Below are 14,050 nucleotides of genomic sequence, written 5' to 3' on the forward strand. Positions count from 1 at the left end.
GATTTATATAAATCTATATAGTAAAATCTCTACTAAAGTACTTTCTTAGAACACATGCATTTTGGTGTAATATATGTAACTCAAATTTGTACTCCTCTAACTGCATAAATTCAACCATCTGAAGCATAGTTCTACTGTATGTATACATGCATGAAACATTTGCTAAAACAAATAAGTAATTCCAGCTCTCTAATACTATAAGCTGATATGAAAGGTAGATTCTATACTATAAAATATATATTCACTTACACAACATGAATTGCCTGAAACAAGCCGCATGCAACAACACCATTTAACTCCACTGTCATTACCAGCTATTCACAAGCTACAGAAGGTCCAAATCTTTATTACCTCTCTTATTATCACACACCTACTTAAGACATCATACAAAACAATAAGAGAAAACCATTTCAGTTATTACATTAAAAAAAACAGAGAAAAGGAGCCACAAATCAACCACATCTTTTAGTCCTCATGCCAGACCAAGCAGGTGCACACACACACACACCACCTTACCACAACTGGGCACAGCCATCATGATCCTGGAGATGGTCACCATAGCCACCCCCCACTTTGCTGCAACCTTACTAGTACCAATGGCGTTGTTGTCTTTATCAAGGAGGACCACGCCATTGTCCCTCCACTCTCTGCATCGTACAAAGAACACCACCCACGATGAGTATTACCAAATTTTGCTAATCCAGGCTATTCTTGGCAAAAAGGTTCCCTGCTCTCTTGTATCAGGTGGTGGATGAAGTTTAATGAATACTGCTAACACATGCACACAATTAAGAACAAACTTCTTTCTTTCTTACTGTCTTTCTCTCTTCTTCTTACTTTTTCTTTATCTCTCTTGATTTCTTAATTTTTCTCTCTTTCTCTTTCTCTCTCTCTCTCTCTCTCTCTCTCTCTCTCTCTCTCTCTCTCTCTCTCTCTCTCTCTCTCTCTCTCTCTTCTTTCCCTCTCTCTTTCCCACTCTTTCCCTCTCTCTTTCCCACTCTTTCCCTCTCTCTTTCCCACTCTTTCCCTCTCTCTTTCCCACTCTTTCCCTCTCTCTTTCCCACTCTTCCCCTCTCTCTCTCTCACTCTTCCCCTCTCTCTCTCCCACTCTTCCCCTCTCTCTCTCCCACTCTTCCCCTCTCTCTCCCACTCTTTCCCTCTCTCTCTCCCACTCCCTCTCTCCCACTCTCTCTCTCTCTCTCTCTCTCTCACTCTCCAAATCCTTTTCTCTCTCTCATTCTCCCTTCCATCTAGACTTACAATTCCACTTTCTTACTTTCTCTCAGGCACGAAATCACGATGAACTACAACATTTCTCTTCTATTATATCACCTTATTTTATACACTTACTTGTCCTTACTTCCATATCTTATCATATACATCTATACACCCTTGTTTTCCTATTTCTTTTGAGCTATTTTCTTCCCTCTTTCTCCTTCCTTTCACAAAATCTTTTTTCATTATCTTTACTTTTTTCTTCCATTTTACAGTCCTTCCTCTATCTCAGATTCTTCCTTTCATCTTTACTTCAATAAGCAAATATTCTTTATCATTTCTTTATATTCCTCTAATACTTAAAAGACTTATCAAAGCAGTGAAAATCTATATGCAATAATAACAGTGATATAAGACATAAACCATTTGATGAGTATCAATAAATAATGAAGTTTAGGACCAGAAACAAAGATAAACTAAGGAAAATAAAGAAAAAAAAGTCTTAGCATAATAATAATAAAAAATATATATGAATAGTATAAAAAAAAACATTCACAAAAATAACACAAAAAGTTCTTTATGCATCACACAAGAGGAAATGACACCTAACAGCTGTTCCAGTTCATCATATACTTGCAACAGTGAAGAAGATGTAGAAGAAGAAGAAGAAGAAGAAGAAGAAGAAGAAGAAGAAGAGGAAGAAGAAGAAGAAGAAGAAGAAGAAGAAGAAGAGGAAGAAGAAGAAGAAGAAGAGGAAGAAGAAGAAGAAGAAGAGCAAAACTTATATTTCATCATCTTGTTCTTCCTATCATCTGAGCTTCACATATTTACTAGCAAAACAAAACTGGTTTAAGTTCCTAGTTAACTATATTACTACAGCTATTTATATGAGTACTTTCTACTTCCAAACTTAATAGCAATGGCACATCTACATAAGAAATACTTAAATATTTATGATTCCTATACTATGTAGCAAAAACAAAACATTTTTGAGCTCCCAATCATGTAAATTTCTTGGCAATGAATCTATCACTAACTAGCATTTTCTACTATGAAACATAAGGCTTAAATGCAATAACAGCAATAATAAATAATATTCACACTACTTATAGCACAATAAAAGAAAAGAAATCAAGGGCAGGGAACTGGGTGAAAAAAATCTCCTCTTGACAATATTTTTTTTAGAAACAGAAATAAATAGTTCCTTCTTTAGATATTCAAATCTTGCAATTAGGTTTATATTAACCGAGGTTATAAACTGTAATCTTCTAAGAACGTTCAAGTGCTGTGGATAATAACTTGGCCAGTATTAATGATTAAGCACACAGTGTGTAATCATCACTACCCCTACCTTCTCATTACCAATGTAACTAGTTTCAGCATAGAGATTCCTCTATTTCAAAATTCAGCTGGCCATTAAAGTGAACAATGAGAGCATGATTTTTCATACTACTTTTCTCTCAGACTGACACTGTTGGGTGCTGAATGCTCCTCCACTAAACACAGCACCCTCTATGTACCCTGCTTTCTTTTTCCCATTACTGCAGTCAATTGAGAACATTTTGTTAATAGGCTTCTGTAGCTGAAATTGTTATACTGACAAGAGGAGTCTTTTTCACCTCAAAATAGGTCAAACACACCAAAAAACTTACCTTAACATTATATACAAATTTAATCCTGTTTGCCTACATCATTTACATGTTTACTGAAAATAAATTCAACCTTACCTTATTTTTCTGCTACCTGTTACTTTCCTATAAATTTACACACATACATTGCAACTTTAATACAAAGATACCTTCAAAATATGCCGCAAATACCAAGTTCAGTGACTTTATCTTATCAAGAAATTAAGAAGAAATTAAGGCAGCCATTAAAACACATGTTCAATCCATTCTAACACAAGTGAGGTGAAAAAACAAAAATATATAATATCTAAACAATAAAAAAGAAAGAAAGTTTAAATTACTGAGTGATATTTAACCTCACCTTATCCCTTACAAGTGATCATAATCATCCACTCATCATAAAAATCATCTATCCAATCGTGCGTCCAAGAACAAAAACAAAAAACAAATTCCAAAGGCAAAAATCACACGATCTCTACGAATTCTTTCACCGACACCATTCATCGGCAAATTCGATCTGATAACCGGACACCGTCACACCTACCCATGCCAGGAGCAGCCATCAGAATTCTGGAGACACACACAGCCGCAATGCCCTTTTTGGCTGCTGTTTTACTCTCGCCCAACTTGTTACCATTGCTGTCCAGGAGCGTCACGCCATCCTGGATCTCCCTAAATAATGGATTATCGTTTAAAAACAGAGGCTGCCGCTGATCATTTTACTCATCAGAAATGAACGTACTAGCATGGAGAGATGTTGGTGGTGTGGAACTTGCTACACTATTAGAAACATGCAGGTCTATTCAACTAGGTGAGGTCTACACAACACAGGGCAGAAGTGACTAGACGAAGCTCAGAAATAATAGCTTCTTCCTATGTCCGTGAAATTTTCAGAAATAAAGAGTAATATCAATGCAGTATGTCCTATTTCAGAAAACTTTTTCCTGAGCATCTATATTAACTGAAGTTTCCTATTTCGGAAAAATTTATCCTGTGCATCTTTATTGATTCAAATTTGCTGGAACTCTATATTCAAGAATCTTTTCTTGCATAAGCCCTTAAAGAAAAAGCAATTGTCAAACATTCATAACATAACAGTTACATATAAAATGTTTACACAGCCAACAAAAGCAACATTCTTAAACATATTTTCTTTAATTCATCAAGCAAAAAATATAGTCTTTAACTAAAATTAAATATAAAAGTCACTTCATTCCTGCAGCAACAGTAAAAAATAAATAAATAAATAAATAAATAAAAAAAGAAAAGAAAAAAAAGAAACTCACAGCAGATAAGACATTAAAATTAAACAATAAAAAAGGAAATCAACATTAAAATTTGATAAAACTGAAAAGAAGGAAATAATTAAGGTATTTTCTAAACCAGGGTATCAATCATGCTGCCCAAAACTTTTCACACACTGAGTTTTACATAATTTGCCTAGCTGTTTGTTTTAAGAATATAACTAGCATCAAAATCATTGTTTTTTTTTAATAAATCAATTGGCCTTCTTGTCTTTTATGTATAACATACTCTATTATGTTTGAAAAAATAAAATGGCTCCTTATATTTCTATCACTAATTATACTATCAAACCCCATACTACATCTGAGTATATGAACATGACAACCCTGCTCTAACCCAATCTCAAAATACTGATCAGTCAAGGAACAGTCGTATAGCTCCAAATTTTGAACAAATGGCCAAATCATTCATAAATGAAATGAATCTCTTGCCTCTGAGAGCTAAGAAAACATACAGTAAACTTTGGAGATAGAAAGGGATACCTTAGAAGGAAGAAAATAATGAAACAATGTACATTTCCACTTCCGCCAAACAGGGAAAATAAATCTGAAAAAATCTTTTTGTTTGAGGTATTTTCTGGGACTAGACCTTTCACTGGTTAAAGCTTTCTAATTGAAATAGCAGAGAGTACTCATCATTTTCATTACCATATAAGAGGAGATTACCAAGATTATTTATCATAAAAGAAAAAATTATTTAAACTATATTACATATTGTAAGAGTGGAAGAGCACCTGTAAATTAAAACTATATTTTATGATAGTGCTTTTGTTCACACCTTCCATTTAATATTAAAATACAACTTGAACAAAACCTTTCATAAAACTACATATACATACGTTATCAAATTTAACTGCATTTTATAAAAACTAATAACAAGAAAAAAAAAGTCTACTTTTGTTGCATTAACTTTTAAAATTCATGTATAAATAGCAACACTACTATCAATCATTGCTGTATACAAATCAAACATATTCAGTAACAGACAATGGTCATATACGTACTTCATTCTCATCATAGGGATATTGACGCAGTTGGCGGCCGCGACAGCTGTGAAGGGGACAAGTCGACCAATCAGAGGTGGCAACGACTGTAAATGCAAGGGTGATATTGTTATTTCACGTTATACATACTGAATCATTTTTATTCTCCTCTGGGACCTCTAACTCCTGTGCGCTTTTCAAAAATATCTTATCTCTAGAATCGCAAGCAAGCTATCTTAGGCTAGGATTAACAAGAGTTGAATCTTAAACTTTAATATCTATTTTAAGCACTTTCTTTTCCATTATTTTAAGGAGTGGTATACTGATGCAAGACTTTATAAGGCTGTGAAATGTTTGCTTTATTAGTAAAGCTTGCATACCAGTAATTTCAAAATATCTGTTGCAATTAAGCTACAAACAATATTATGAAATCAGAGTACTGTAGGAATGCATATCATAGTTAATAAATGAACATGAGATGGCCAAGTGCACAGCTAGTCAGTGAACAAGCAAAATGAAAAGTGCAACGTCTGGTGAAGTAATCAAGCATCATTGCAGTGTTGAGTAGCCAAACAACCGTAACATAATATGCCTAAACAACATTATTTTGTATGTGTGTGTGTGTGTGTGTGTGTCTGTGTGTGTGTGTGTGTGTGTGTGTGTGTGTGTGTGTGTGTGTGTGTGTGTGTGTGTGTGTGTGTGTGTGTGCGTGTGCGTGTGCGTGTGCGTGTGCGTGTGCGTGTGCGTGTGCGTGTGCGTGTGCGTGTGCGTGTGCGTGTGCGTGTGTGTGTGAGTACTCATAACAGTCACACTGCCAGTTATAATGCCAACCCTTTCCACTCCTAAGTCACACCAACCTCCAGTTCCTGACAGGTAACACTCATAAATTAATACCGTTTAACTAAAACAAAAAGATTCTCTAACAAAGGAATGACAAATTTGTTTCCAGTGAACCTGCTATAAACACAATCAACAAGTCACTTTCCCTCGTGCTGAAAATCTGCATTTTCTTTTTTTTTCTTTTTTTTTTTTCTTTTTTTATGTACAGAAAAGTTATGCAAGAATTTACAACCATCTATGTAAAAAGAAGTAACGTAAGGTAAAGAACTTATCATTCATTATATACATAACTGCTGATGTTCTACATAAGAATGGACATAAAATTTTACAACAAACTTATAGGCCAGAGGGTTTTAAGCTACACAGAGTGGAAAGTGTCAAAAACTAAGCAAAAGAATTAAATGGAAATAAAACACATTGTACTGCAGACATATCAACACCATTACATACAAGACTAGCAAAAGACTAGACCTGTGTGACCTACCCTGTAAAGCTAGTGTCATTTCCATCATTACCTGAACTGATATTAACACTTCATTCTACCAACCATAGAGTCCCATGCTTGTACAGTAAATTCCCACTATGCCAAAAGTGTAACAAAGGATGCAAAACATAGGATGTCTTTGGAAGAATGCATTGTATCATCAATACATATAAAGTTTAATTTAATAACTAAGCCAATGAATTAAGGATAGAATTTGAATACTCAAAGAAAGTGAAAGTGCACAATAAATAAGTGAAAGCAATGTAACAGTGATAGTAAACAAACAAAAACAAAATCGATTTTAACAATGGTAGCACTGAAAGTCACTGATTTCATTTTACCTTATGCAGAAAAGGGTATAAACGAGAATGAATAACTTCACAAAGCAAAAGATGCATTTAATTGAAGCATTTCAATCGAAATCTCCATCAGAGAATAATGACAGAAATATGCACTGAAATGTATCAATACGTTTTGCTTTATGAAGTTATTCATTCAGTTGGATGTCTTTTCTACTCGTGAGAATAAGAGCAAGGCACCTAAAGTATACAAAGCAATATGCATTACTAACACACCATTGCCTTGAAAGTTGAACTTAAAAGATAAATGCATCAAACCTTTTAACCTTAACATTAATGGTGCCCTGTGCAAAACAAAACAGAATAAGTAACTTTTTTTTCTATGTGTTCCTCATTCTAATAACCCTTTCAACAGGTATTTTAGAACACAAGAAAATAATAAATGCTGAAATAAGCCAAACAGTAAATCTGTGTGATTTTGAAATTACTTTATTTATGAGAAACTTCATCTTTACCTCAAGAATATAACAGTAAATATATCAATGATAAAAAGAGAATGCAATCCTTCCTTCCTTAAATATGCATAGCTGAAAGTTTATTACCTATCTGCATATGAATCCTGGCCTTAATTTTAAAACATTTTTCAATTTCTGTTCATTTTTTAAAATTCCAAATGGGGTACAAGAAAAAAAAAAATTTATATTAACCAATTTACACTGATTCTAAAAAATAAGAAAGAGGAGAGAGAAATGGAAAAAAAAATAAATGTAAACATAAAGAGATGTGAGAGAGAGAGAATAAAACAACAGAAGAAACTAGAAAAATCTAAAAAAGAAAAAAACAATCAAACAACAAGAAATAAAAAAAATACAAATGAAAACAATAACGGACAACAGGAATTCCGAAACCGATATCTAAAAAAACAGATGAAAAAATTTGAAAAATAAATAAATAAATAAATTGAGGGACTTTACTGTACACAGAACAAAATTACTTCATTCACTATTGCAAGGCTGAATGAGAGTTCAACCAAAAAAGACCAAGAGAACAGATGGATGCAACACATTCGCACAGATTGCACACAAGGTCGCACAGGGTAGGATGACACATAAATAACAAGAGGTTGGGGGAAGAAAACCTTTGTGTCACCTGAACCACTAAATGTCTGTATGACTGATGCATATAGAATGATGACTATTCCTAGGACAGACCTGTTAAGGATGAATACGCATTAGCATTCACTACTCTGACTGTATCTCTTCATACTTGAGTGTATTTCTAACAGCTGCCTACTCTATTATCAAAAGGGATTTCAATATTAGATCTACTTCCTTTCTATAGTAAAATAAATTCTAATAATAAATATGATGTAGTGGACTTGTCTGAAATCATATCTATAAATAGCAGTTTCAATATGGAAAATTATGATAACATAAGATAACTATATTCTTAAGATGGTCTGTACATAAAAAGTAAACAAAATATCATATAAATATGACACTAGAATTCAATCATTTCACTTTTTTTTTTATGAAAACTTAACCGAAGATAAAACTTCTAATAAGTGTTGCATGACAGGAAAATACTTTATCAAATAGGTTTCAAGTAAGAGCAGTTGGGTTTTTCTGATGATGGCCACTGATGAAGTGAAGCAACTCCAACAAAAGTAAACTCAAAAATGAAGTTCCTGCAACCAGAATTTTTTATTTAAATGCCTAAACTTGTCAAATACTCTTCTCCCCTCCTCAGCTACAATATAACAGGCAATTACAAGAGATTTTTCATTATGCTTCCAGCCTAAAAGGAAATTTTCTGCCATCAGATGCAAGAACAATAGAACTGAAACCTTTACACATTACAAACAATCCTGTAAAAGACCAGAGTATGGAGAAAAAGTCAGCTTCAGCAATAAAAAGATGACAATTCCCTGCATATACACTTTTATGATAGCCAAATGACAGAGATCACATCAACCCAGGATCAAATGCTGATGGGTCCTCTACATAACACTCAGGTATGCAAGAGCTTTCCACACATCTGTTCCGATGAGATGGATCCATATCAAAGAGACATACAAAGAATGATATCAAAGGCTAAATATAAGGAATAAACACTAAAGTAGTTGCTACAGTATAGACACACGGATAAAAAAAAATAAATAAATAAATAAAAAATAAATATATTCATATGGATAAAGATTTTCGAATTTGGGGAATTCCACCCCTTAGAACTCAAGAGCAAACCAGCTATCAGTCAAATATTGTAAAAACATAAAACATAATATAATAAAATATAATAAATATAATATATAATAAATATAATAAAAATGACACTTTATTTTGTTTACCTTGACTAAACTATTGAGACCTAAGGCAGTAACCAAGGCACCAGTCGTGGCCATTACATAGGAGGTTCCCAGTTGTCTGAAAAAAGGCGAAAACAATATTAAGATCTTTCAAGTCTCGTTATTATCATAGTCCTTATATATAAATATTCAAATTACATATAAACGGAAATCAGTAGATCGATTTCATTCACTCTCGTTCTATTTGACGGCATTTAAATCAAACTACTAAAACCGGTTCGGAAAAAATCATCAGTAAACAATCCTCAAAAAAAAAAAAAAAAAAAAAAAAAAAAAGAGCAAAAATCAAATTTAATTCTTTCAAGTCTAGTTATGATCATCTCATAATCCTTATATACAAATATTCAAACTAGATATCAGCAGAAATAAGTAGCCCTCTTTCCCTCACTTTCATTTCATTCAACAGCATTTTAATCAAACCACTAAAACCCGTTAGAAAAAAATCATCAGTCAACAAGCCTCCAGACAGGGATAAAATCAATAATACCGTTTTCCGAGTCACTTACTGCACACTGATTGGGGAGTCTCCAGAACGGTTGGTGTAGTTGACGACAGCGTTGAAAGACTGGTTAATCCACTGCCAAAACACAACAGCCGGAGTCGTCCTGCAATAAACAGACACGTAACACAATATATCCCTAATGTTAAAGCAATAACTGTATCTAATGGCTAATATTAGACCCAATGGGATGGTTAATGGTTTGTAATGTTAGATTTGTGTGTAGTATCCAGATAAAAAATAATAATAATAATAAAAAAATAAATTAATTCATTAATTTTTAAAAATTAATAAAAAAATTTAAAAAATAAGGATAATTCAAAAGTCAAACTGTTATAATATGATATTTTTCTTTTCTTTTTTTTACAACGTGATGATCAAATAAATAGAATAAGTTCAGTTTATCTTAAAATTGCACAATCTATAATCCTTAACAAAATACTTGCAGTCATCCATTATTATATGATAAGATAAAGGAAATGATAAGAAAGCTACCTTAAGATAGATAAAAAGATCATATATCTGTGTATGTGTCTATATGTATACATGTATGTATAAATACATGTATAAATGTATGTATGCGTGTATATTTGTATATGTGTATGTGTATATATGTATAAATATATGTTTTGTGTTATGTATGTGTGTGTGTGTGTGTGTGTGTGTGTGTGTGTGTGTGTGTGTGTGTGTGTGTGTGTGTGTGTGTGTGTGTGTGTGTGTGTGTGTGTGTGTGTGTGTATGTATGTATATATATATGTATATATATATATATATATATATATATATATATATATATATGTATATATATATATATACATATATGTATATATATATATACATATATATATATATATATATATATATATATATATATATATATTATATATATATACATATTATATATATATATATATATATATATATATATATATATATATATATATATATATATATATATATATATGAAACATCCTTCATCCAAGCATAAATATTCATATCATCTTACACATATAATCCCTAAACGCTCCATGTAAGGTACCCCTTGAGATTAAGTATCACATGATAAGAATCTCATGATCTGCATAATCATGTAAACTCCATCTACTTAAATAAAATCTCTATCTAAAACAATATTAAACAAGTTACAGAAAAATATATATATATATAAAATTCACACAAAACCATCCGAGAATTTTATCCACACAAAATGCGCAAAATTCGTCCACATTTCAAAAATGAAAAACGACCTTATGCCAGGGCTTACTTATAGAAGGTGAGCATGCAACCCGTTATGGTCATGTTCATGGGGACCTGAGCTGACATTCGGCCAATGAGGAGCATCTTCTCTCCCGTGTCGGGATGAAAAGCCGAGTCATATATGTTCTTCGCCTGCCACAGCTCATCCTCGGACAATTTCAAATCTTCGCCTTTCCTGCCGATCAGAGTAAGGAGTTGTGGAATTAATGAAAATAAAATCTTCCTTCTATCAAGAAAAAAAACATTATTTTACATGTCATCACATTGACCTTCAAGAAAGAAAGAAAGAAAGAAAGAATGAGAGAGAAAGAAAGAATGAGAGAGAGAAAGAAAGAATGAGAGAGAGAAAGAAAGAATGAGAGAGAGAAAGAATGAAAGAAAGAAAGAACGAGAAAAAGAAAGAATGAGAGAAAGAGAAAGAGAAAGAAAGAAAGAATGAATGAATGAAAGAAAGAAAAAGAACGAAAGAGAAAAAGAAAGAGCAAAAAAAAAAAAAAAAAAAGAAAGACCGAAAGAAAAAAAAAAAAAGAAAGACCGAAAGAAAAAAAAGAAAGATCTTTACGAATAATCATCAGAAGCAAATACCTATATCTCGTCACAACATCTCTGGCGTTCTCCAGCTGTGCAGGAGTACACAGCAGATTCATCGGATTCGTCGTAGTGAAGAAATGGCGAGCACGACCCTCATACGTGCTCTGGTCCCATCGCGGTTCGTCAAGGTTAACACGACTCATTTTTCTGAGGCAGGAAGATGCAGTGCAATAAAGATGCTTATGTGGTTAAAAAAGGAAATTAAGATTGTTAGATTTTCTAAATACCTTTTTCAGTAATGCCATTTGAACTCCAGTTTCAGTAATGCCATTTGAACTCCAGTTACAATATTTTATCAAAATTTGTTTCAGAATCAATTGAAATTCATTGAAAATTTTAAGAGGTTTATCAGATTGCAAAAAAATTCAGGATCATTTTCACTTGGTTTAAATTTGCATATGTATTAAAATAAGTAGATTTGGATTATGAATCCTTTTGCACTGAAAAAATAATAATAATTAATAAATAAATAAATAAAACTATCTAAACGAGTGTCTCAAGCAAAAAGAAAAAGATTTATATTTGCATGCAACATAATTTTTCTTTCATTCTATCTAACCACTGCATATCTTTTAAAATTAAAAGAATATTATACTCTTGAAATATATATACATATATATATATATATATATATATATATATATATATAGTATGTCATCAATCTTATACTTACTTACTTCTAGTTCTTTAAAAAATCTGGTTTGAACTATTATTCAAAGTTATCTTAATTATGATTATAACATATAATTATGTGGTATTTGACATGACTTCTATATGAAAATGTCAGTAAATAGTATGAACTTAGAAAAGATATTTATATTTATCAAGCAGAGATGTTGTTTATTTTTAATCCAGTTTCTGAATGATAATGCTCTATTCGTTGAAAATTATATGGCATTCGTTGGAATCTATCCTAAATACATTTGAAATAAACTTGAATAAAATTATTTATGATCTAAATATAGAACAAGATTTGAAAATATTGTAAAATACAACTAATACTCTTTCTTCTAACTGTATACAAATAACTAAAGTCTTCTTTCCATGTGTAAAATCCTCATTATTTCCTTAAATAGGAGAAAATACACGGAGGCACCACATACTATATCGGAAATCGAAACTAAAATCATTGTTATCAATCACTCTCAATCTCTGTCATCAAAATCCTCACTTATAATTACATTTCACTCCTAAATCAATCTTAATCCAAACTTTTTAGTGATGAACAGATACAGAAACAAAAACAAAAACAAAAAAAAACGGCTAAGAATTACTCATTAAAATAAGAAAAAAAAAATGATGCCAAGACTGCAACGAGAGAACACCTCACTCAGCATAGCACTTTCTCATACCAAATTCAAGGAGTTTAATCTATCTACCAGCTTCCTATATCCACCAGACCTTATCTGCAAATAAATATCAATAATTATAGAATAACATATCTCAAAATCATGTACCAGAAACTCCTAAATTACCAAAAAAATAGGAAAGAATCTGTCGTCTGCGTAATGCGTGTAGTGATGCCCCGGTCGCTTACACTGCAATGAGGGACGGCTCTTCGATGCCCACTTATCATATGCTGAAATTAGATATAGTGGTCATTTTGGACTTTTGATATTGGCTAACACTGTAGTAAATTATTATTATTATTTATCTATTTTTGTCTAATAGGTCTTTGATATATGTCGTATTTTATTTCATTCATATTTATATCGTATTTATCTGTTTATGCATTCATAAAATGCGCTTGAATTCTTCGTTTACTACAGTTCATTCTTGTGATATTTCTGAAATGATTAAAATCATTAGATATCCTTCCCAGATCCATATATCTAAAAGAAACGTTTACTAAATAACATGTGTGATTGCATCAGACGACAGAGAATGAGAATAACATCTAAATATATAATATAAAATATCTACGTATGTCTACATAAAAGTTGTCCTACGATACTATTATATACTATAAAGCACTATAAAGTTCTATAAATCACTATAAAGTCCATCATATGCTGACCCAAAGTGCATCGTCTGCTTGTTCAAAAGCATCGTCTGCAAGATAGAAAACCAACGTCGTTTTATAGGGGAAACTTTTTTTCTTTCTCCTCAGGAACAGTTTTGCTTAAGCCTAATAATAACTTACCAGGTATCTAGTTTTTTTTAGCAGTTAAGGAGGATTATTACAACAATATCCATTTTTTTTTATGAACGCTGGTTTTATTTGTGATTTCTCTATACACTGTTTTGTTACAGGTATCGCTTTGTAATTATTTATGCGCAGAACTTTCCTCGGCATGGCACTGCGTTGTCATTAGTTTTGTCTTGAACATTCCCCGACATTCCTTTATAAACATACCTCGACGGGCCGTTATTGCGTTAAAGGGAACAAGAAAACAAGAATAAGCAACTCAGACAACACAAGATTGCCTATAAAAAAAAAAAAAAAAAAATATATATATATATATATATATATATATATATATATATATATATATATATACATATATACAAATAGAACAAAAGGAAAAGAAAGAAATTAGTTGTTAAGAGAGGCAAGTGATACGACACAACAAGGTATGTGCGAC

General features: G+C 32.0%; 1 protein-coding gene across 2 annotated transcripts in view; it reads right to left on the minus strand.

Moving 5' to 3' along the window:
- The window catches only part of LOC119576085 (sideroflexin-1-like), a 15,274-nt gene extending 2,228 nt beyond the window's left edge, over positions 1-13,046 (minus strand). The window contains exons 1-7 of one of the 2 annotated variants that reach the window (XM_037923626.1): positions 12,941-13,046; positions 11,460-11,612; positions 10,882-11,049; positions 9,625-9,723; positions 9,101-9,176; positions 5,152-5,237; positions 517-647 (exon numbers count right to left, since the gene is read on the minus strand). In XM_037923626.1, the coding sequence (XP_037779554.1) occupies positions 517-647; positions 5,152-5,237; positions 9,101-9,176; positions 9,625-9,723; positions 10,882-11,049; positions 11,460-11,608 (709 nt within the window). In that variant the 5' untranslated portion in view covers positions 11,609-11,612; positions 12,941-13,046. Of the gene's footprint in view, positions 1-516; positions 648-3,387; positions 3,516-5,151; positions 5,238-9,100; positions 9,177-9,624; positions 9,724-10,881; positions 11,050-11,459; positions 11,613-12,940 lie in introns of those variants that run through there. The other variant, XM_037923627.1, reaches the window with a different exon arrangement.
- Between the last annotated feature and the right edge of the window lie 1,004 nt (positions 13,047-14,050).

This window comes from Penaeus monodon, chromosome 8, assembly GCF_015228065.2.
Source record: "Penaeus monodon isolate SGIC_2016 chromosome 8, NSTDA_Pmon_1, whole genome shotgun sequence".
Taxonomy (NCBI): Eukaryota; Metazoa; Arthropoda; class Malacostraca; order Decapoda; family Penaeidae; genus Penaeus; species Penaeus monodon.